The sequence below is a fragment of the Chrysemys picta genome, chromosome 1, assembly GCF_011386835.1.
Source record: "Chrysemys picta bellii isolate R12L10 chromosome 1, ASM1138683v2, whole genome shotgun sequence".
In the NCBI taxonomy this organism is placed as follows: domain Eukaryota; kingdom Metazoa; phylum Chordata; order Testudines; family Emydidae; genus Chrysemys; species Chrysemys picta.
Window position 1 is genome coordinate 133,218,653 of NC_088791.1, and position 25,228 is coordinate 133,243,880.

General features: G+C 43.0%; 1 protein-coding gene across 3 annotated transcripts in view; it reads right to left on the bottom strand.

Moving 5' to 3' along the window:
* The window catches only part of NTF3 (neurotrophin 3), a 63,537-nt gene extending 42,505 nt beyond the window's left edge, over positions 1-21,032 (bottom strand). Inside the window, exons 1-2 of one of the 3 annotated variants that reach the window (XM_042845324.2) lie at positions 19,064-20,493; positions 17,642-18,113 (exon numbers count right to left, since the gene is read on the bottom strand). Coding sequence is in view for 1 of the 3 variants with exons in the window: in XM_005296578.4 (XP_005296635.1) it covers positions 19,064-19,081 (18 nt within the window). In the remaining 2 variants the exon portion in view is untranslated. The other 2 variants (XM_005296579.4, XM_005296578.4) reach the window with 2 other exon arrangements.
* Between the last annotated feature and the right edge of the window lie 4,196 nt (positions 21,033-25,228).

The window sequence follows — 25,228 nt, forward strand, 5'->3', positions numbered from 1 at the left end:
TAGAAGAGAAAAATACGAGCACTTAGCTCAAACAGTTCAGAAAAAAAAATGTGGGTACTACTGAATGTACTTTGCATGTACTCCACTGACAGCACAGCTTGTTGAGAGGGAAGACAGCCTGCTAAACTTCAACAGTAACCATAAATGCTTTGTGTACTTCTTAGCTATGGAGGCAGTGTTTGGACATGGATTAAATTTAGATTACGTTCAGATTTGACAGTGCTGCAACCTTTCTGCAAGAGTTCCACCATCCTGGGTTGATATCTCTTATGAGAAGCACTTTTGTACTTGAGCCAGAACCAAAAGGTTTGGGTTAGAATTGGCCTCTTGAGCCTCCCCACTCCCTGCTGAAATTTGAAGAGGTTTGGATTCAGTCTTGTTTTTAGACCCCGACAGAGGGATCTGTGTCTGTCAACACTCCTAACTCAGCAGGCAACTCCAAATTTGTTTGAGGATTTCCTGTTTCCCACTGATTAGGCTCCTCTCTCCCTTTGGTAGACCACCTACATCAAAGGCCATGGAAAACAAGCCACTTTTCATGGGTGTTTGCACAATTTTGATGGTGCTGGTGTTATGCACAGCACTGATCTAATGGCATCAGGGACATCACAGTGCATTCTGATGAAGAGAACTGAGCAAATAATTCATTAAAAGGAATGTAACAAACAGGGCCGGCTCTGGCTTTTTTGCTGCCCTAAGCAGAAAAGCCACGCGCCGCCCTCTCCTCCCCCCCCCCCCCAACGCGGCAGGGGAGGGCGGAGAGCCCGGCTGGGGCTCTCCACTCTCCCCGGTGGCCAGAGCGCCAGGAGCAGGGTGGAGAGCCCCCAGCGGCCAGAGCGCCGGGGGGAGGGCGGGAGCCCAGTCACGGCCCCACTCTCGGGCCGGAGCGCCCCGCCGCGCTGCCCCCCTCCAGGCGCCGCCCCAAGCACATGCTTGGTGGGCTGGTGCCTGGAGCCGGCCCTGGTAATAAATGAGTTTCATTTCTTTGTTCCTTCTAGGTTAAAGTGACCCCTGTGCAGAGGGCCAGCAAAAGGCCTCAGCACTATTTAAGCATTCAAAATAACAGAGATTAAGGTGGACTTAAATGGTATCTAGGCCGAATGCTGATCCTCTGCACATGGCTGAATTTCAGTCTTTGTGAATTGTCCATGAGCAGATTGTGATTTTTCTCAAATGTATTTGTTATTCTAAGGGCACATCTACACGGCACACTCCTTATGGTCCCGTGTAGAGCACGTATACAGAATGACCACCTCACAGGGGTAAAAAGAGCAGTGTAAATGGCAAGGCATGGCTTAGGCAAGTTAGGACACTCCTGAACCCACAGGGTATGTGTCCTACATGGCTTTCTTCAGGCTTAAGCCAAGAAACCTCTTCAAATAAAACTTTGGGGTGGAGCTCGTTCCTGGACACTTCATTATTACTGCTTGGTTTTCAAAGTTCAAGCTGTATCGGTTGATTTTAAATTGAGCACATAGACATATCGCACATGGCCAGTCCCCTGATTTGATGAAGTGTAACATTAAAAAAAAAAAAAAAAAAACCAATAGGGTTCCATTAAAAATACTCACTTTTACAAATTCAAAGTTAGTTTTCAGTGCATCTACTCCAATATTCCTTTTAAATTAACTAGGCTGCAAGGCATGCCAGTAGATATGCTTGCAAGAAAATTCATAGAAAGGAGCCACAAAGAGGCATGTATTACAACCAAAACAATTTTGGTGGAAAACTGTATGCCGTAGTTGTTCAGCTCTAATGAGGAAATAGATATTCTGCCATGTCAGACTGGACCTTCTTGTTAAATCTATCTAAAAGATAAGTTATCTTTTCAAAATTACTCTGGTGCAACATCAGTGGTGTTGCCATGACATCTGAAAAGTCTCTGAATACTGTGGAGGTATCAGAGAATTGGAAAACAAACACACATGAGGTACAGATCTTCAGAAAAAGGAAAATAGTACAACATTGGGAATCTCCGCAGAAGGAGTGAAATCTTGGCCCCATTGATATCAATGGGATTTTTGCCATTGACTTGAACTGAGTCAGGATTTCATCCAGCTAGTTCAATCCTTAGTATATTAACTGGAAAAAAAAAAAAGGGGGGGGGGGGGGAGGAAGATAATCTGTAAATACCCAAAAGGTAACAGAAGTCTGAACAAAAGCATATAGAAAAAGAAGAAGCCATTCTAGATAAACCAGATTGGGTTTTCTTGGGACAGAATTATACATTAAAGCACAAAGGGAGTATATTAAATATAAACTTTCTGTATTTTAGCAAAGTATTTGGCATAGTGTCTCATGAAATCTTCCTTGAAAAAGGAATTCAAATTGGTTTGGACATGAACATTATCATATGCATACAAAATTGGCTGATGGACCATAAACAAAGAGCAGAGATAAATTTCAAAAACTTGAAGTGAGAGTTCAGACTGAAAATATATGGCCCCTTAAAATAAAGTTAACAGTTTGTAATTTTAAAAGCACAGAAACAAAACAAGGGTCTAATCTAGCTCCTGTTAAAGTCAATAGACGGACCCCAGAGTTTCTTTCAAGTATCATCAATCCTAACGCTGCCAAGTATCACCATCCACCTTTTCACCTGTAAGTTGGAGACCCTCACCTATTTTTTATGACACTTCAATCTTCCCTGTTAGGTAGACAAAGTCATACAACATGGCCTTTAGACATCTGATACACACCTACCCTTCCAGCTAGTGCTACCTCCTTTTTGATGCCTCGACCTGCCCACAAAGCTACACTCCATTTGCAATATATTCTACTTCCTTTGTTCATGTGACAGATATTTTCAGATCTCCTTTCTTCCACCTCCTGACAGTGGGTCAAGCTAGTCTACCCTCCCTTCCTCATTGCTGAGGGGATAGGAATCTCAAAGCCCCTACCTTTCTGACTGCAGTAAAGGGCACACATTTCTTGCCCCTTACTCCTCTGGAAGGCTAGTGTCATCCATGTAACCCACTGGTGTACGACAGGTTGTCGCTCTCTGCTGCTCCACAGACCTTATGAGTTGTTACAGCCCCACCTACAGAGCCTTGGCTCTTTAACTAAAGCTGTAGAATCTCATACTTCTAGGTCTGAAAGACCCTGACTCAATCCCTCTTCTGTCAGCCAGGAGGGGAGTTATTGTGCTACCACAAGGAGAGGGAAGGTAGGAACACATGATCCCACCTCCCGCTAGTAGATTCAGAACCACTTAGGGATTGGTGTTTTCCCAGTTACAGCAACAAGGAAGTCAGCCATTTTAGCACATATGGATCCCTTTTCCAGTGGCAAGACCCAGAGGGAGGCCAGGGTCCCCCAGGATGCCCTGTTGAGTTCTAGGGGGTTGCACAGGTGTTAAATGAAAACTGTTTGATCCCGGGTCTGCAGCTTTTACATTCGTGGTCTATGCCATAGTGAAGTGTCTCATTCTATACCAGAAACTGTAGCACATAGCGAGAAATGGAAACTGGAGAGCAAATCAATCACATGTGCGTAACAGAAATATTAAAGACAAACCAACCCAGAGTCATTCTTTTAACTATAATTGGGCAAATAGATGTTGCAAGAATTTTGAAGAGTGAAAGACCACCACTTTTCCAGAATTTCTCAACTCCCCCAAACCCCAACCATCACCACCACTTCAGTCTGATCGACCTCCAACTGCTCTAAACAAATAAATACAATAAAAACTTCTCCACGAACATGGACCACACAAAAGAAATTGTATGTGGAAAGGAGCTTTTTCCAGAAAATTTGTGGCTTTGTTTACACTGGAAAGTTTTTATCAGTAATACCACTATAATTTTACCAGTATATTCCTCACCCCCACCTTATTCTGATAAGTATATCTTTTTTCAGTATAGTTTATACCACTCCCCATGCCACTGGCATAAGAAACTGAAAAAGGCTCTCTTATACCAGAATAAGAGTGTCTGCACGGGGATTAGACTGGTATAACTACATTGATTTAAATTCAGACATTAGGTTATACTAAAAGAAAGAAAAAGAAAAGAAAAAAAAAAAAAAAACACCTTTCCCATCTAGACAAGGCCTGTATGTATGGGTTGGGGGGGGGGGGGAGGATGTCAAAATAGGACTTGAAACAAATCTGTGGATTTGTTATTCTGATTCTGTGGGAACTAAACTGAACAACTTTACGGTGTGAATGGACTTCTCTAGAAGGGAATGCTGAAGGGATCAGTGATGTTTAAAACTTCATTAATAATGTGGAAAAGGAAGTAAACTGTGCATTTAATTCAGTTCACAAATGGTACACTTCTACCCCGATATAATGCGACCCGATATAACACGAATTTGGATATAACACAGTAAAGCAGTGCTCCGGGGGAGGGGGGGAGGGAGAGAGGAGCTGCGCACTCAGGCGGATCAAAGCAAGTTCGATATAACGTGGTTTCACCTATAATGCGGTAAGATTTTTTGGCTCCTGAGGACAGCGTTATATCGGGGTAGAGGTGTACTAGATTCATATGTTCCCATTCTAGCTGCATGGTAGGTAATGTTCCTGCTTCTGAGATCAGGCACCAGCTGCAGGTGTGAGCTTTAAAATTCTATTTGCCCTACATGGCTGAATGCTATTGAAGAATACGGAGGTCCTATATTTAAAAAAAAGGATGACTTGTTCCAGGAGTGTACTTCTGACAGCTGTTTTGTTTTGTGTGTAGGATGACGGTTGTAATCTAACTTTTAAAATGTGCTTTTTCACTTTTAGGAAATTCCATTTTAATTAATAGTTAAGTATTTCAGGGGGGCAAGAGGTTGGGGCATGGCATGCTCTCTTTCATCCCCATCCCAGAAGGTGCTTGCTTAAGAATCTTTTCTTCCTCCCAGTTGTTGGATGATTTCACAGGGTAGCTTGTCCCCGTGAGTAGGTCAGACCCAGCTCCCCTGTGTCAGAGCAGATGGGCCCAATTGAGCCAATGAAAGAGGGCAGGGCTAACCCTGGGGCTATAAAGACCTGTCAGAAGGCAGGTAGAGAAGGAATAATTGGGGCAGGCTGTGCTTGGGGATGGGAACCACAGAGGAGTTGAATAACTCTGGTGATGGCTCCCTGGAACAAGCGAGAGGTAGCCCTAGGGTCTGTGTTCCAGAAAGGGAACAGAACTAGCTGAGAGCAATGCTGGCTGAAGGAAAACTGGCTGCAAGAAGGGAGCTTACTGAAACTGGGAAACTACAAGAAGCAGGATTACCAGAGACCCCGTGAAGGGGAGGCTGTGAAACCCTAGGACTAAGGATGAGCAGAGGAACTGTTTTTGTCTGATATATGCTTATGTTTGGACAAATAACTCTATTTAAAGGAGATTGAGCATGGCTCTGAGTGCTTGTTAAATGGGAGAGAAGCCCTGCCATGTCACATACACTGGAGAATACAGGCTCTTGGATTGGTCTCTGATACAAGGGGAGGGTGAGATGGATCTCTGGTACCAGTGAAGAGGGCGAAACAGATGCAGGGTGCCACAGAGTGACCTTTGACCATGTGGGGGCATTCAGGTGGTAGCCACTGTATTATAGATGACAATAATAAAGTAGGAACACATTTGGTATAAATGAATTAAATAAAGTTGGAAACATGGGCAGGAGATTTATCCTGTTAAAAAACAACCAGAGGGTACTGTTCCTTATGTTCCGTAATGATGGATAACTAAGGGGTTCTCTCCTCCTCCTTCTTATTGTCCAATAAACCTTTGAAATTTATTCTTTGCAAAGTAAACCCAGACAAAGTTCCTCTTCTCTGCTGGGGTGTAGACACCATGCTGTCTTTCTCATCCTTTGGTCGGTTTGTTTTTCAATTGGCTTAATCACTTTGTTTACCTTAGATGTAAATGTTCTTTCATTGTCTTTGGTCTCACCTTGCTCAATTTGCATTGGAGACACAGGCTAAACAACATTGTCTGGCTTGGGTAGACTTGTGTATCCACCGCCTCCAAAACCTATTTTAAGAACATATTTCCAGCACACACAAATAACTCTTTATACACAACCTATACATACACCACACAATGATATTCATGACAAGAGTGTTGCCACGTTTTAATACACATTACAAGGAACTGTTTGGCTAGATATTCTGACAACAGTGTTTTCAGTGTGTCCTTTGCCAGCTGGCATCAAGGAGCAGTTACGGTCACACTTTAATAATAAGAACATAAGAATGGCCATACTGGGTCAGACCAAAGGTCCCTCCAGCCCAGTATCCTGTCTACGGACAGTGGCCAGTGCCAGGTGTCCCAGAGGGAGTGAACCTAACAGGTAATGATCAAGAGATCTCTCTCCTGCCATCCATCTCCACCCTTTGACAAACAGAGGCTAGGGACACCATTCCTTACCCACCCATGCTAATAGCCATTAATGGACTTAACTAGATAAATTCATGGAGGTTCTCTTTTAAACCCTGTTATGGTCCTAGCCTTCACAACCTCCTCGGGCAAGGAGTGCCACAGGTTGACTGTGCGCTGTGTGAAGAAGAACTTCCTTTTATTTGTTTTAAACCTGCTGCCCATTAATTTCATTTGGTGGCCCCTTGTTCTTATATTATTATTAATAATAAAAAAAAGCTGGGACACAGTTACTGTTTTGTAACTGGGATCCCTCACACAGTCATAAATGTAGTATAGAAAGTACCAAAGAAAGCAAGCTTCTTGTAATGGAAACAATAAGGTCTGAATGATTTGTTTACTTTCCCTATGTAACCCAAGAAAGTTACTATGCAATATATAATTTTCAAAGCCTGCAGTGCAATTGAATATTTAGAGTGGATTTTTTTTTCAAAAGCACTCAGCATTAACATACCTCTGCTCCACTTGAAATCAATGGAAATGTTAACTCTGCTCCCACTGAAGTCAGTGGTAAGACAATGCAGAACACATTTGACAATTCCACCCTTAGCACAGCATTTCTACATTAAAGGGTTAGAATACAAGGAAATTCTGTAAAGACATATTACAATATCTAAGGAATTTATTTTTGAAAAGGCTTTGAGCTTTGGAGGGACTTTTTGCCAGACTCATTCCTGAGGAAGACTAAAATGAAATGTGATAGTATCCATAGTTATTGGTCTTAATTCGGGAGGTAAAATGGCTGGTTTCATATTCTAGGATTTGTCAAAGAAAATCCAGATGGTGACCCAGTGGATGAAAGTAACAGTCCGTCACACAGATGGACACACTTTCAAAAGCAGTAAATGAATGAATGAATGAATGAATAAAAACACCGTGGTCAGAGTAAATTAGATAGGAATGTGCAGTATGATTTGGTGGCATATAATTGTACATAGGTTTTAGCAGAATTTTCAGTTGAAATTTGGCAATTTCAGATTTGGATACACATTTATGAATTCAGAGTTAAATGTATGTATGAAATGTACTAATCTAGTTGCATGACTTGTGTTAGTGTGTGCTTTAAAGGCACAGGGCGTGATTCTGATCTCACTGTGGTATGACTGAGGAGTAACTCCATTGTAGTCAGCAGGGTTACACCAGTTTAAGTGAGATCAGAATCAAACCCACTGAAGTTAGTTATTGGCTAAATTTTTGGCAGCTGTATATTCAGATGATGAAAAAAATATAGGGGGCTGGGGACAGTGGGGAGGGAGATAGAGGGCTGGGAAGGGGAACCCTTGCCTTTTCAGCTTTGGTGCGTTCACTCCTGAAATGCTGCTTTCAATTCTAGAAGCCTGCCTGCATTACCAAAAAGTAGTAGCGAATCTGGACAGAATGCAAAGAGCAATAGATAAATAGAGAATAAAATAACTAAATCTACACAGCTGGCTTGTACAAATATTTGAATGATTTAAGCTATGAATGGCCCTCACATGGGGTGGAGAGAGGATACAAAGAACTTTCCCCTCCCCTTACACATCCTGCTCAAGGACCAAGTACAGTTTCAGACCCTCCACTTTGAGGAGCATAGGGACCTCCTGCCTTAATAGGGAAAGGAGGGGAGAAGGCTGTTGTATCCTAAATGAAGTGCAACCGATGCACTGCTTGTAAATGCAGTGGATGGCAGTGAGGTACTGCCTCCCTGAGCTCCTCGTGCAGGGCTGGCTCCAGGGTTTTGGCCGCCCCAAGCAGCCAAACAAACAAAAAAACTGCGATCAGGATCTGCGGCGGCAATTCGGTGGAAGGTCCTTCGCTCCAAGCAGGAGTGCAGGACCGTCCGCCGAATTGCCGCCAAACAGCTGGACGTGCCGCCCCTCTTTGAAGTGGCCGCCCCAAGCACCTGCTTGGTAAGCTGGTGCCTGGAGCCGGCCCTGTCCTCGTGAAGCCATGCAGTTTCACACAGCCTTCTACTCAAAGGAGTGCCTTGAAAGCACAGTCTGACCTTGTCTAGTCTATTCTTGGGCCTGGTCTACATCTAAAAATTAGATTGATCTAGCTATGTTGCTCAGGACTGGGTGGTGTGAGGTGGAGGGAAATCATGCCCTATACAACATAGTTAAGTCAGCCTAACCCTTGATGTAGACACAGCCAGGTCAAATAGAAAAGTTCTTCTGTCGACCTTGCTACCAGGGAAGTAGATGAATTACACTGATCGAAAAACCCCTTTCAGTGATGTGGGTAGTGTCTGCACTACAGTGGCACAACTGCAGCACTGTAGTTGGGCCACTGTGGTGTAGCCATACCCTTGGCAAGATCTACTAGATCTGACTATGGAACACATTCCAAGACAACATTGAGCAAATCCAGAGTCTTGATCATCTTTAGGAGACACAGCAAAGCCTTCCTCTTGAAAAAGACCTCTTTGCTATAAGGGTGATACTCCTAATACTGACACCCTTTTCTACCCCAGAACCCTCTACCGTCCTCCCAGCCCCTTAAAAAGAGTAAATTAATATCTAAACAATCAGTCCCCAAAACCCTACCCAAGCAGAGGGTTTTTTTGCCCCCAAATGAGAGATGTGCGGAGTCTCCATGAAGTCTACTGAGGACTTTGCTATTGTTACTGATTTTTACAAGGAAGGTACTAATGCACCACAGTGATAGGTAGTCATATATAACCCTAAGATAGTTAAGTGGATAAGAGTCTGTGGAATAGTTTCAGTGGACTGATGGATGTCCAATTTCCCCTTCCTTGTCACTCGATCCTCTCCACTACTCCCCTCCCCCCGGGATCCTGTGCTCTGGGGCTGGGACAGGAGATGCAAAGCCTGCCTGCTCACGAGATGCAGGTAGGAGGTGGCCCCAGCTGAGCAGAGGCTGGCATGGATTGGTTACCTGGCACCTGCCTCTCCCTTCCCCCCCAGTAACTGGATTTTTGGTGTCTGGTCAGTACATCTAACCAGACACAGTATAGGTCCCCTTTAGATCAGACTTTCAGGTCAAAAACCAGACACCTGGCAACCCTACGTGACCCTGCATTATTAGAGGCAGACAGAACACATTTCCCAAATGCACAATACACACATACCACATCACATCACCTTTCCACTTCCTCCACACTCCTTCCTCTGACCACCACAATGGCTCGAAGTCCTTTGATCAGACAAAGGCCAGACTTCTTTGAAATGCTGCTGCAGATGACAAAGAATGCTGGGATATGTTTGGGAGCTAAAGACACCCACCAGGCATGACTGAAGAAAAACAGGAACTCTACTTTTTATAAATGGATTTATAAAATATTATAATTATATTCATTTGAGGGAATATAACAGATATACTGACAATGTGGGTGGAATTTTCAAAAGCAGTCAGCATTAGCCTAACTGCTCCCACTGATGACAAAGTAAAACTTCCACTGACTTCAGTGGGAGCAGTTAGGCCAATGCTGAGTGCTTTTGAAAATCCCATCCCATATTTGTTGGAGCCTAAGAACACCAGGTTCCCAAATTTGGTAGATGACTTCTTCTGTAGCATTCTCAGATTGGTGCCAAAGAGCTTTTATATAATGCTGCTTTTTATTTTATATAAGTTTATGATGAAGTCACTGGAGGATCTCTATAGACATCATAAATCCTAGGTACTCTGAAGCCCTCACATATCTAGCTACGTTAAGAAGTTTTACTTTTCATATGCTCATCAAATGAAATGTTTTGCTCTTAATTCCTTGAAAATGAGTTTTCTTACCTATACCTATGGGAGAACTTTAAGTATTGACCAATAAATACAATTAATCAAAAGAAAATCCTGAACAACAAGTAGCTTTTTTGAGTGACCTGAAATCTAGTTCTTGTAATTCATTAATAATTTTTGTACAATATTATTCCATTTCAGTCTTCTGGAGCTTAAAGATGAAAATTATTAATTTCCAGGAGTATCCTTCATTCCTATTCTTTCAGATAGTCCTCTAAGTAGAGTGATCACCAAGGTTATGGTTGTTCTCTTATCTAATCTCTAGTAGAGTGGTTGAAGTGTTGCTTGCCAGCATCTTTATAATAAACTGTTAAGTTTACACAGGATATTTTCCCTTTTTAAATAGAATATATAAATTACTCCCAATTACTCCTTATAGTTGTCGGAATAAGTTAGCTAGTTTCCCCATAAGTGTCACAGCAGCCGTGGGGGTTCAGGAGAGACTTGAATTCATAGTGTAGTGGTTTCTCGAACGTGCTCAGGAAGGGAAATGTGATGCATAGGTGACAGCATGGAAAAGGCACAGGAATATTTACGAGAGAAGCTGACAAATAGCAAGATGAGGCTTGCATGATTGGCAGAGTTATTCAGAGCTTTGAAAGTAATAAGAAGCTTGACCTTGATGCAGAGCAGAGATTCAAAGCGGAACAATGATTTGGTCAGAGCAACAAATGAAGACATTTTTAGTGGCAGTGCTCATGTGAACTAGAGAGGCAAAGAGGGTGCCAGGAAGACCAGAGAAGAGGAGGTGAAAGTAATAAAGTACAATATTTTCCCAATCACACACAGGCACCTGCCCCAGACACTTTCTGTTCAGACACATGCCTCCTATCTATTCTCCAAAACATACCTGGATTGAAAACTGGATGAAGGGTAGTAAACCAAGAGCAATGATAAACAGTGATTATCAAAGTAGGGGAGGTGTCTGGTGGGGTACTGCATGGATCAGGGTTAGACCTGTTGTTGTTGAACAGTATTTTTAAATGATCTGGAAGAAGTGGAATAAACAGCATGTAGTTCAATGTATAGACCATACTAAACTGAGATGTGTTGCAAACACCATGAGAGACAGGGAAATAATACAATGGGACCTAGAAAGGTTAGAAAAATGGGCAGAAAGTAAAAGATTCAGAGTGGAAATATCAAAGCTAATACATCTGGGGAAAATTAATATGAAGCACAAAGATTAAATGTGAGGGAGAAAGCTGGAAAGCAGTAATGCTGAAAGAGACCTAGGCATGACGTGGTACAATAAATTAGATATGAATTTCCAGTGTGATATGGGAGTATTCAAAAAGTCAAATGTGATTAACAGTGACATGCAGAAGCAACATGTCATGGAACAAAGAATTGAAAGAAGTCCACCATCTCTGGCACAACTGGAATACTGCCTTCATTTTTGGCCACCTCAGTGCCAGAAAGACGGGGATAAATTGGAGGGACTTCATAGAAGAGTAACAAGAATGATTAAAAATTGGAAGGAATGTTTTATAAGAAAAAATTAAATATGTACTCTATATTGTAGCCAAACAATGACTAAGTGTGGACAGCTAAGGGAGATAACTAGGCACAAGTATTTGAAAATTGTAAACACCAATGAGGGGGAGGAGGTGTTTAGGGTTAAGGAAGATTTAACTAGGAGGACAAGCAAATGTAAGCTGAATCAGGAAATTCCATACCTTGAGATTTAAGTTGTGGAATTGACTCCAAATGGAGGCTATGAAAACAGTCATTTAAAACGTGACTGTACGAGAGTGCATGAGAATACAATGCTACATTGTCGACAGGAGATCCAGCAGATAAACTTAATAGGTCTCTTCTATAATCACATGTACAAGCTCCTAACAAATATACCCGGCACAAATGTATAGATGTCTTGCATACACCATGAGATCATATGTACTTCTCTACATAAGCACACATCTACCCCTTCACAACCGTACTCCTGGCAGGTTCAGTGCCAACACATAGGGTGAGGTTTCTGTTGTTTCAAAGGTGTCACTGGGCATTGCTGCCTGCACCTTGGTGCTCCAATATCCTCCATTTAGCTCTCTTGTGTGCAGCGTATTTCACAGGATGAAACAAAACAACCCTGCATGCATTTAGATTCTTCCAAAATGTGTCTGAAGCATTTCTTCTACCCTTCTCCTTTAGATGCATCTTTCTTAGCTCAGCTGGCTATAAAGTATAATTTTAATCAGGCCAGTTGATGGCATGGCTTCTATGTCTCATTTTTACCTTTGTTACTGCAGCTTTGATGCCAATGTTAAAGACTTCAGTGCCTGGTGGTCCTGAAAATGTATCCTAAGGATAGTACTTTGGAAACATTGATTTAATGTAGCCAATAGATTTATGAGCCATTGTTATGAGGCCCATATATCATAGCTGCAAAAGCAGGAGGATAAAATCTGATCTTGGTTTGGAGCTGAATCCTGATGCATTCCAAATCCTGCCTCTCAACAGATCAAAGGAACTGCTAGTCTTGTGAATTTGGTCATTCACCTCATGAGTGATAGTCACTATCTTAGGGTTTGTCTATACATGGAGTTATTGCAGAATAGCTCTTGTTTAAATGCACACCCTTCGTTAATCCAAATTTACTTTCAAGCATAGACAAGCCCTTCAGGGTATGTCTATGATAGATTTTTTGCTTCTGTTCTAACTTGATTAACTGATTGCCAATTAATTTGAGTTAACTACCAGCTTTGGAAATGCTAATCTAGACAGTCCACAAACATGTGTGGTTTACCCTAAGGCTCTGCCTAGGAATAAATATTTGTGGATTGTCCAAATTTATTAACTCGGCTAACATGAGTAACAAGTGCAAAATCTGTAGTCTAGACAAACCCACAGTAGAGGAACTTATTGTTCAAAGGGTGTGAATGACCAGCTGATGACTGGGACATTTATTCCTGTCTTGCTTAAGGTGATGGTTAGACCAAAGCACTTAGCTGATGCACAGAAACGGTTTACCGTGCTTTGAAGATTACCTTGTTCTGGAAACACATGAGATGAACTGCCATCTCTCTCCATAACCCTGAGATGGAACTGATTGATTGTATTTGCACTCCAGATGACATCACCTTACTATATACAACCCCTACCATTTATACACACCTCCACCGTACACAAAACTCCCAATCCCTCACTATAGAGCAGATTGGGAAACACAGGTGAGTGTGCTTGGGAAAGTGAGCGTGGAGGGGGGAAGGAGTACAAGGACAATTCCCGTTGGGGCATCATGTTCCCCAGAAGAACACAAAGGGATAGGGAGGAGGCAGAACCCTGGCACCACCCTCTACTGCAGTGGTCCACACAGCAGGCTAGCTGCATCAGTGGAAGTAGGCTGTAGTATTTGAATGGATGGTGCCGCTTTTATAATCTCTCCCCAGGCACAATCTTTCCTGGGGCTTCTCATTGGGAAGTACAGCACCCCACTAGAGGCAGTATACACAAGGCTGTGTCTCTCTCTCTCTCTCTGTCTATCTTTATACTTTCCTTCCAACACACAATTAATTCTCAACACCCCAGCTACTCCATATATACATCCTACCATCCACTCTTCACACACTTCCCTTCCCCTCCCCTTCTTTCCCTCCCCCCCACCTAATTCCACATCCTGCACTATCCATAGGTGGCTAGACACCATCCACACAAAAACACCTCCTATACACCACAGTCCTTGTTATCCACACAAACCTACTGCCACAAACTATTACTACTCTTACCTCTCCTCTAACCTTAACAGAAAGGGAAACATAACCCCTACTCATCATGGACACAGACGTCCCCACAGAAAATAATATACTCCACCCTTTGCAAATATAGATTTCAATAGCTTTGTTGTCAGGATTGTGTATGCAGTTTGCCAAAGTTAATACGTATCCCCATGCTCTCGCCCCTAAACTTCCACACCTTCCTGTATGCCCCTGAAACTCCAGCACCAATTGCACCCCTGGAACCAATGTGTTTCCCTTCTCTTCTGGCAGGCTTATGGATTTGTTTGCTGCTGTTTGTTTTTTAAATTATTATGGAATATAGAGCAGGAGCTTTGGTATAAGTAAGGTATAATTGTGGGATTTTTTTGGACTAAGTTGTGGGCTCAGCACACTTGTAGTCATTCTTATTTCATCTGGCAATGAGTTCCATAGTCTTGGCACAGTTCCTATGAAGTGTCTGTCTCCTGTGGTCATGAGTCTCCCTCTGTTGGTCAAGTGCTTCATTGTTCCAGTGGGATGTAACGATCATGGGAGTTTGTGATCACACACAGAGGGAAATGGTCTATTGGGTAGCTAGAACCAGTTTCACGCATGGATTTGAAAAATTAGGAAAAGGATCCTGAGTTGGACTCTGCGTTCAATGGAGAATCAATGCAGACAGTATTGAATCAGGATGATGTTTTCCTGGCATGCTTTGTTGCTGACCAAGTGGGCTTGCTGAGCCCTGAAGTTGCTAGGGTGTTTTGCAGGACATGGGATTCCTGGTTATAGTGGGCCAGATTCTCAGCTGGTGTAAGTCAGCAAAACTACATTGGCTTCAGTGCTAGCTGAGGTCCTGGCCCACAGAATTGCAATAGTCAAGCTGTGGTGTTATGTTTGAGCTGATCACAGTAGCCACATCTTTGCCTGATCATACCAGACTCCATCTTCTGACAGATGGAATGCTGCAGATGGAAATAGGCACTGTGCTATGCTTGGATGCTCCGATAACCACAGTGAAAAATGCTGCCCAAGAAGACCCCGGGGCTGCAGATCAATTTTAACAATCTGAGAACATATGCCTCAAATGGATAGGATTGTTATGGAGAAAAAGACTTCCTCAGTGTTTCCCTCTTGCCTTCAGCATTGCCTCAGTCTTCAACTTCAGCCAGATGCTCTTCTTTCAGGTACACTGAGATGGTGCTCTTCACCTTTGCAATTCACCTCTCTGTCCCCAACATTTCTCTGCCCTACATACAGCCTGTCACCTTCATATTCAATTTAGCCATCTCTCCCTACTCCCTCCACAAAAACACATCTTCTAACCCCGTACAAACACCTATACTGCTCCTCACACCCCTTATGCCAAAACAACCAGACCCCACATTCAGATCTGTTGCAACCCCATCACACACATCTCTCCCAATAGCCTCCCCAATACATATACAAACAGAATTGCTCACACACACCTTTATAACGTTTGCCCAGACACAAGCCCCTCAATAACCACAGGCTCTTACACACAGCTCATCTACTCCTGCATGTCCCCAAACTTACTACCATCTCCTTGCCCTAGTACACACTTCTCTCTAAAGCTCTCTGCTGATAATCTAAACACCACCTCCTACGCAATCCCCATGTACCCACACATCCCCAACCCAATCCACAAACGGTAACCACATCTACCAATCCCCCCAACACGTCATCTGGGTCCACCTGCAACAAGAATTCATCTACCCTTCCCATACCCTCTCCCCTACACCAAACAGACACACTCAAAAACTACTCACAGTGCCACGCATGCATATGTAACCTCCCACACCCTTAAACATCCTCTACCCCTACATCCATACTGCCCTGCATTTACCCCAGACTCCCCGCCCCCACACTCATTCCTATTCCTCACCACACACACGCCATCCACCCCTACTCCATCTCCCTATGTGCCTACTCCCACGCACCCCCACACTATCCATGCACCCTCACACATCCTGACCCTCTTCCCTCCCCACCACAACTTTTTATCCTTCCTTGAATAGCCCTTTCCTACACTCATAAACATCCATAATGTCCCTCCCCACTCATGCCATAACCTGTCACCATCCCTCCATACTTCCCAAAGAGACAACCCTATTCCTGAACCCTTCACACAAATACACTGGCCTTCTCATCACTCACTCATTAACTATTTCCAACATCCCCTTTCCTCTTCCCCTGCATGTAACCTATGCCCCTACCAACACCCCTTGCCTTCCCATAATACCACATGCTCTACTCCCACTCCTGACTCCCCTCAGATTTATACCCTTAACTACCCCTCCACATAGCCAGCCCTCCACTCCCTCTGCTCCCCACACCTTATAACCCCCACCTCCATAGTGCCAATACATAATTAGAAGCCCTTTCTCTGCTAGTTCCCTTTCCCTCACATCCCTTTACCTGGCCCCACCTTTCTCCCATCACACCCACACCTTATGCCTCAATCCCCCTTCAGACAATCACACACCCTTTACCCAGCCCTGACTTCACACTGACCTCCCCCAACACATACAACTCTATAGCCATCCCTTTCGTCACACCTTGCCCCCATGTGCCTTACATTCCTCCATACCACACTCCCCTCCTCCACAAATGCTTCCTACCTCCCCACAAATATGCATCTTTTCCCACTTCTGCCCAAGCCCCTTATGCACCTCACACCTATTACCTCACTCCTTACATGCCCCTTATGCACCTCACACCTATTACCTCACTCCTTACATGCCCATGATTTTATATACCCCTGCACTTTGCTCGCCCTTCTCCTACAATGTTTCTCACTTCCATACCCCATCTCTCCTCTAAAACTATGCCTTGCGTTTGTGCCCCTCACCCGCCCTTCACATGAACCCCATGCATTCCCCCATCTACACCCCCTTTACATCTCCCCATCCTCCCACCTACATCCACATGCCTCAAACCCCACCACATCTTTCTTTACCCTCCCTTCACACTTCACCCCCCCATTCCCATTAGCTCACCCCCCGCTTCCAATCCCCACTCCGACCTTTTACTCCAACCTGCCTCACAACCACACACTATAACTTCTCCTGGCTCAACCAGCCTCCTGACCTCCCTCACCCATGACCCCTGGCCACCTGCCCTGCAGACTCTGGTCTCTTCCTTCCCCATACACCTTTGCAGTTCCCTTGATCTTCCCCCACACTCACCCACCATCCCTGCCCTGCATACCCTTTCCTCTCCAGCCCCCCACTGCCGGAGGTGCTCTCTGCTTCCACAGGGCCCCTACCTTCCATACCCAGACTCCTCCCCCTCACCTCCTCCTCGACAGAATCCTACAGGCCTCATTTTAGACCCCACACAGGCATTCCTTGGCTGCCTGTCCTCCCCAAACACACAGCCTTGTGCCCTTTCCCCCTCCACTCATACATCCCCCCCACCAACCCCACACACCCCCAACCCTGTCCCCAGTCCACACCCTTTCTCCTCTCTCTCTATCCCCCACCCCCCACGTGTTTACTTTCCCTTACGGTCTCCCAAACACACCCCTGATTTCCAACCCACCCAGCTGCATTCCCCCTTGCACCCCTCACCTGTCATGTGCACCAAACGTTTACACAACCTTCCCTCTCCTCTGTCATAATCCTTTTACCCCCACACCCCTGGTCTTTCCCCTTTGCACACACTCCACTTAATCCCCCCAGCAAAAAAAACCCACATCCCTAACCTCAACCGTAGCAGCCTACCATGCCACGCACCCCTTCCCCAGCCCCACTTCCCTACACACTTTCCCACATTTATACCTATCTTCCCCCCTCGCCCCCTTTCTCTCGCACACCCAGCGCTCCTGATACTGACACGTGTGTATCCGGGACCAGCCTTCGTACTACAAGCAGCTGGAATCACTCCTCACTCGCTTGCCTCTCGGCTGCTTTTGTCCATTGTGCCATAAGCGTGGGGACTGGGGTTGTTTTACGTCGGCTGTTGCTGACACCTTTGGCAGGAGTTGCAGTCTGTCACCCTTCACTTTCTTATACACAGAGCAGGTATGGCTGAGCCTGGGAGGGCTGTCTTTTGTCAGGGCACTTGTCGGTAGGCACAGCGTTAGGGCAAACTTCGCACGCTATCTGCACGCTTCACGCGAGCCTAGCAGCAAAGGGGACTTTCTCTGAGAGCTTATAGGAACAGAGCGGAGCAGATCTCGCACATCCCTGTCTATTGAGACGGTTCTCGTCTCTACATCACTGGTTTGCAATATGGGAATCAGACAATGCCCTCGTAGTAGCCTAATTCAACCCCAACTGTTCCTCTCTCTAGATACAGCATATTTCTAGAGCAAGAGAGAAGGGAAATGTTTGTTTTAATGAAGGATTAAGAACTGATTGGAGAACTATCTGAGCCATTCGAGGATACACCACCACCACTACTACTATCCCTTGGCTAAGAGCAGTTGGGTGTCCCCCCCCCCCCCCCCAAAAAAAAACAACAACAAACCAAAATCAAAAAACACCCAGCCCTCGCCAGTAACTGACTTTCTAAGCTTCGATTCAGCTGTTTGGTCGAGAAGCCGCTTTTATTTCCCTCTCTGTGCGTGTGTGGCTGCCTGCTACATTCCTAGAAGGCACTTTCCAAAGACTGGAAATCGTACAGCGTCGGAATACGTTTCCTGCCTTGCAAGTGAATGTATCAGTTCACCTAGACACAGATGTGCAGATAATCCTTTGATCTCCAGTCCCTTCCAGAGAATTTAGTGGTTGGGTTTGAAGGGAATGTGGGGGTAGTTTTAAAGGTCATGCATAGGCGCTCTGTGTCTGGCACAAGAAAAAGCACCAACGAAGTTAGTTACCTGAGAGAGGCGAGGTCTAGAAACTGGGAATTCTGACTTTGCTTGTCATGGGCTCTACCTTTCCCTCGGGGCAAGTGTGCTGAAGCTGATTTCTTGCATTCCCCGCTCAGGCTTTGCAACCCTTTTGTTATATCTGAAGGTGCTGGTTTCTCTCTTAAAATAAAGCCACGAGTCTTCTTTGCTTTTGCCTCTTAAATCGGATTCCTTTAGCACCTAATAGTTCCCCCCGGCTGCTTCCCTGCCGCGGACCTGAACTGCCGGCTGTGGAGAACAGCGAGAGAGGAGTCTCCAGACTAAAGAAAGGTCTGGGGGTGAATGCACTGAAACAGGCTCTAGAGGTTGGGACAGATCTTTCAACAAGACCCCCCTCGTTTCAGATTGTAAAGACCCCCCTCCCTTCACGACCCTATTAGAAAATGTCATCTTTCCCTTACCGTGGTAGGAGTAACCATGGCATCCGTGTGAATGTTTCCAGAAAAGTCGACATGAAGAGAGAGGTTGATGTAAATATGTTCATTCAAAGTCCCAAAGTTGGTTTGCTTGGGCTGTGCAGAGTTGCTCTATGGGAGAGGAGCCTTAAACTCTGAGTCCCGTGAACATAATCTGCTCGATTATAACAAACCAGCTCAGCCAGATGGCTCTGTGCTCTGCGGATTAACCCCTTTATTGCCACACGCTGCCTTCCCTACCTACCCTTTCCAATAACGCTGCCTGGTTGGGAAAGTCAGCGAATGAAGCCCCTTTTTTAATTTGCAAACGAACAAGCCCCCATAAAGGTAGTTCCCCCGTGTGCGTTTTAAAGAAGCACAATTTAAAAGACTTGTTGATCATTTTATCCCCCTCCTAACAGGATCTCCTCCTATTAAGAACAGTGTCAGCACCAGGGAACACTTTACAGAATTCCTTTGTTAAATCATAAACATCTCTTTCTAAATACGATTCTCAGAAGAGAAGTATTTTATAGCCCAAATGTCTATGCATTAGCACTGTAATGGTCCACCCTCTCTCCAGCGCGCACACACCCTGGTCAAACTGTTTACATGTGTTGCTATTCTTACCCACGTTCAGAAGTCATTAAAGGGCACATAAAACAGGTGAAAAAGAAAAGCAGAAGGAAGTACATTCTAATAAGCCTCTCTCTCCCCCCCTTTTTTTTATTTAACTCCAAATTTTAAACCTGCTGGGTTGGTTGGTCGGTTAGCATTTTTGTCAGCCAAGTGTCCCCCCCCCCCCAATTTGGAAGCAATATTCGTTTGTAAGAAGAGAACCCAGGGGTGGATTCGTGGCCAGATATTCCTCACGTTTTGATTTGTAGATTAGTCCATTAAGAAAAGGACGGGGCGGGGGGGGGGTGCCAAAAACATGGAAAGTTCATCAGCCGTCAGCAGTGACTGGTTTCCAAACTTTTTTATTTAGAGTGATCGCTCACAGCGATCGTTGATAATTTTAGCTGCGTGCCTCTAATAGTCTCTCTCTCTAAATTTAAATGCTTATGTCATCTTTCTTTTCTGTTTGATTCAAGTATAATTTGAGCAAGTCATAACCCAAATCAAGGGGGCACACAGAACCGTTTGTATGGCGCGCACACTCTTCTGGGGAAGACATTTCCTTCAAGAATCTCAGTTCTATGAGATAATGTGGTTTATATTATTTCCTTATTCAATCAAACTAGTTTCCTCCTTGTTTTGTATAGTGTCACTTCACCCCTCATGCCCTCAGAGCATCTTTCTACCCCCCTTTGAACCTTTAAATCTAGCTGGAGGTTTGTCACGTTTTAGGGATCTATTTTCAGCTGTAAATTGAAAGGTTTTTTTAAAAAAATATTACTATCATCATCGGTAAAATAACACCATTGGGGACCTCTGTACTATACACAGTGTACCTGTCTTATATCATCATCACTGCCTGAGCTGATTGTCACATCTGAATGCCCAGACTCAGAAGGAAAAAGTGCAATCTTCCACCGATGCCTCCTAAGAATATTCTTCTAAAATTTGCTGCTCTCACAATCCACACGTAGCTTAAAGGCTGAGCAACTCTAACGCGTTTTCTTCTTCACACTTTGCCTGTCTGCAGAACTTCCATCAAGACTTTTTATTTTTTAGAGCCTTTGTAACAAAAAGTGGAGTCAGATGTAAATTCTCTTCCCCCTCATACACACAGTGCAGTCAGACCTGGGTGCCTTTTTAATCTCCTGAAGAGCCAGCAATAGAAATCTTTCCTGTGGCAGGCCAGTATTATGCTCCAGCAGCAGCAGTCAAAGGGTTAAGTTTTTGAAGACAGCCCAGAGCCGGGAACTTCGCTATTGCAGCCAGTCCAGCAAAAAGAAGGGAAACAAGTAGGCTACAAGTAAATGATTTCTGCATAGAGGGGCTGGCTACCTCTGATGGGAGGTAAACCAACCAGAACCATGCATTGTGCACAATTTGAGGGGTTTTGCTCTGTACTTGTGTCTGCATGCCAGCAACACGCCTTGTAATTTGAGATGTGACACCTTAATCTTGCCAAATATGTGTGCTCTGTAAAAAGCATTGTAGACGGGGTATTTATTTTCACAGCTAGAGGAAGCGAAGATATGTTCATTACTTTCAGTTTCCCAAACTTCCTCTTAAATGGTTCAAAACTACTCCTGATTTTTCTATCCACTTTTACACGTGTTTATCTTCATTTATTCTACATTTTCATCATAATCCTTAGAACTACAAGTGGCTCTTCTACAACTTTCAATATTATGTAAAACTATTGCTAATAGAGTCAGAGTAGAATGTTTACATATGAAAATGATTGATTTGTTTTAAAAGTAACCATCATGTCAGAAGTACTGACATGGTAATACTTTATGAAATTGATACTCAGTTCAGTCCTTAAAAATAAATGAGATTACTTTGAAAACTTACAAATATTACTATGTACATGCCATGGAAAGTAATTATGATATTTATTTTGTGGTTTTAAATTGTGCTGATCACTAAAGCATTGATCTGTTCATTTTAGGCCTGGGTGAGCCTTCAAACATTTACACACACATATACAGAAACTATTTTTAAACATATATCTCTAGCTATTTAATTTTGGTATTACACAGTAAAACAGTATATTTATTATGACATTTATATACATATAAGATGCACTTTAGTAAATAAAAGGGTAGCTAAAGTCAATATTTCATTGGGTTTACCTACATCTTGGGTGATTAGAAAAGGAGGGAATTAGGGTTTGCCCACTAACTGTTAGCTTTTGCAATAGCGCCACTTTGTGGTTGAAATACTGAATAGAAATGTAAAGGTGTGGAAAGATATGTGTTCATATGTATGCTACATGTATTTCAGCAAATTTGTGGTGTTTCCATAGTAGCATTGATACACACTGACAAAAACAACAAGCTGCAATGGAAATGTGTTACAATACGTTTAATGATCCATTTTATTAAAAGGTAGTTTTGATTCCAAAGTAAATAAGAGAAAACAAAGAAATGGTATCTCCCTATTTTTCCATATTGCCTTAACTTATTTTTTTCCTTTTACTCATCAACTTGTTTAAGTAAAAACTGAAGTTCAGGAGATTTTTTTCTTTCAAACATCAACATCACTTTGAAAACTCTGTGAAGTAAACAAAAAGACGTTCAGTAAAGATTTTTCTGTGGCGTGAAAATGAGACTGAATGTTTTTTTACAACTAGGAAAAGTGGTGGTGGTGCGGAATCAGGTTAGATTGTTTAAAAGAAATGCTAGGATGTAAGCTAACTAATGTGTTTGGATTTGTGTCCACTCATATCAGGGCTAAATATGTAGACATAGGGTGTGTCTACACTGGGAATTTTCAGCACCGCCCCCCTCCCGGTTTGCATTATCTGCAATAATGCTACCTGTAGACTTCCAGTAATGTTACAATAGAAAAAAAGGAAGAAAACTATCCAATTAAAATGGCAGGAAGAATTTAAACAGGCAAAAGTACCTACATAAATTGGAATTTGTACATTTTTAATTACTCAAGGTAGTCTAGAAGATTCAGAGTCAGACATTACATACATTTTACCTGAAAGACACTATTTCTAGTAGCACAATATCCCCTAACATTGTGGCCTTGATTTTAATGCAGAATTCCTCATTGAAATCCAACTGAGAAGTTTGCTGAAATATCTATGGCTTGATTTTGAGCCACCATGCTGTGGGGCTCGATCAGCACTGACTTCATGCTCCCTACTGAAAAGCTACCTATGGCAGTTCTGCTTACTGAAACACTAACACCACTTCCTCCAGTAAGTAGTTGGTCCTTCGTGGTTTCATGTACAATGGCTGACCAGGCCTAATCCTGCTTAGATTGTAAAATCTAATGGGATCCCAGTATTTGTGTCAGGAAAGCTTAAAAGAGAATGAAATGCAAAACATTACCTCAATGCAATTTTAAGTTTAAAAACCTAAACACAAAAAATCAGACAATTCCAGAGCTTAGATTCCCAAAGCTTTGCTCATTTGGCTACATTGCCTGAACTATCCATGTTGTTTTTAAAGGCATTAACAATCATCAACATGATTAGTGCACTTGTGTAATGTGAGAAATTTAATGTTGCTCCAGATTCAGGGAAGTCTAAGTGTTATCATTTCCTGACTTCAGTGTGTTTACATGTTCAGCTTTAATGTTGAATTAAAGTGGTGGTTGGGTTTGTAATATCCTTAAAAAAATGAGAGCGAAAGAGAGAGAGAAGAGGCAGGGGAGGAGAAAAAATAAAAATACTAAGTAAAACAATTTCACCCCAAACTATGGCATTTAAATAGTCTTTGCAAGCAGCAGACAAGTTGGGTAAAAGTGGAACTGCAGTTGGGCAATGGAATTTTTCATAATCAATTCACTTTTTTTGCATTCAATTATGTATGTTAGAGTAGACTGAATCTTGATCCCGAATACAGTCAATGCCACATGTTTAATACAAGGAGTCAATCATTTGAAGTCAATGGGACAACTCCCAGTACTGAATGACGTATCCTGTAGTAAATGCTTGTGCAATCCAGTCCTGTAATTTTAATTGCATATTTACACATTTTGCTTAACTGACTCTGCTGGCAGACTACTTGCTTCAGTTTTTGAATTCTGCAAAAGCTTTCATGTGAAATCCCATCTGCTGGGGAAGGGGCAGCAGGCACAGTGCAGATCGAATTTCAGAACGGAAAGATCTACTACAACTACTGCATGTGCACAGACATATAATTTTAAATTATTATGGGCCAAATTCTACTCCCAGTGAAATCAGTGATCCCATGATTTGACCCTACAATTTAAAAAAATTGAAACGTAGCAAGTGTGCTAGACCTAGCCATACGTATCAATCTTACAAGCCCGCCACATGCAAAACGTACTGATTTCAATAGGACTTCCCTGGGCAGAGGGCTTGCAGGAACATTGCCCAGATTTGAAGTTTTAGCATTCATTCATTTTTCAAGATATGCTAGAAAAGGTCCTGATTCAGCAGGTACTGAAGCATGTGCCCAACTTTAAACACATGAAGTCAATGGGACTGATCAAGTGCTTAAAGTTAAACATGTGCCTAAGTACCTTGCTTAACTGTGGTCAAAAAAACCCAACAACACTTAAATTGACAAGAATCAGGGGGTAGCCGTGTTAGTCTGTATCCACAAAAACAACAAGGAGTCCAGTGGTACCTTAAAGACTAAAAGATTTATTTGGGCATAGGCTTTCGTGGGTAAGAAGTGGGTTTTTTACCCACGAAAGCTTATGCCCAAATAAATCTTAGTCAGTCTTTATGGTGCCACTGGACTCCTTGTTGTTTAAATTGACAAGGTATTTTTGTTTCCCCACTTATTTCACAAAAATCTAGCTGAACCAATTTTTCCTCAGAATCCACCTCTGACCATCCTCCCAAATTTATTTAGCTGGAGACCAAGCATATGAAGTTTCACCTCAAAGGTAAACTTGTAAAAGAAAATTAGAAGGAATAAGAAAGAGGAATTTAGAATGGCAGTGCCCTTCTCAATCTAAACGATAGTATTTTCTACCAGGGTTGCTAGATAGTGATTGAAATGACAAAAAATTACAAACTGCTTGATTCTGATTTTTATGTGAAAAACGAGAATTACTGGAAAAAGCCAGTGTATTATTATTACTTACTATTGAATAACGACTGTGCTTGGTGCTGTACAAGATGTAGTTCTTGCCCACTTGAAGTTTATAATAACTATAGCCCTGAACAACGTATCTCTTTGCTCATGCTGATTACTGCTCTGTTAGTTGGTTGTGGCAGATCTCTGCTAAATATGGTCACTGTTTCACCCACACTTATGACCATATGAAGGCTTCTACTCACATGTTTTGTTGTCTGTCATGTGCCTCATTCCTGTCGTGCAATCTAGCCATTTCTTTATCAAGCATAACAAGGACCAGAATAGTAACTGAGGTTAGTATCCTGTGAGGAAGGAGAGGGAGAAACTCTGATGTGTGGAGTGCTACAGAGTGTTTATTACAACAAGATAGGGATGGTCATACATTGCTCACAAGTGGCAAAGCCCAATGCATGACTCATACAAATTTTCCAAAACAAATAACAATAGAAAACTTTATGGGGCCCTTCACGTTGTCACACCATAA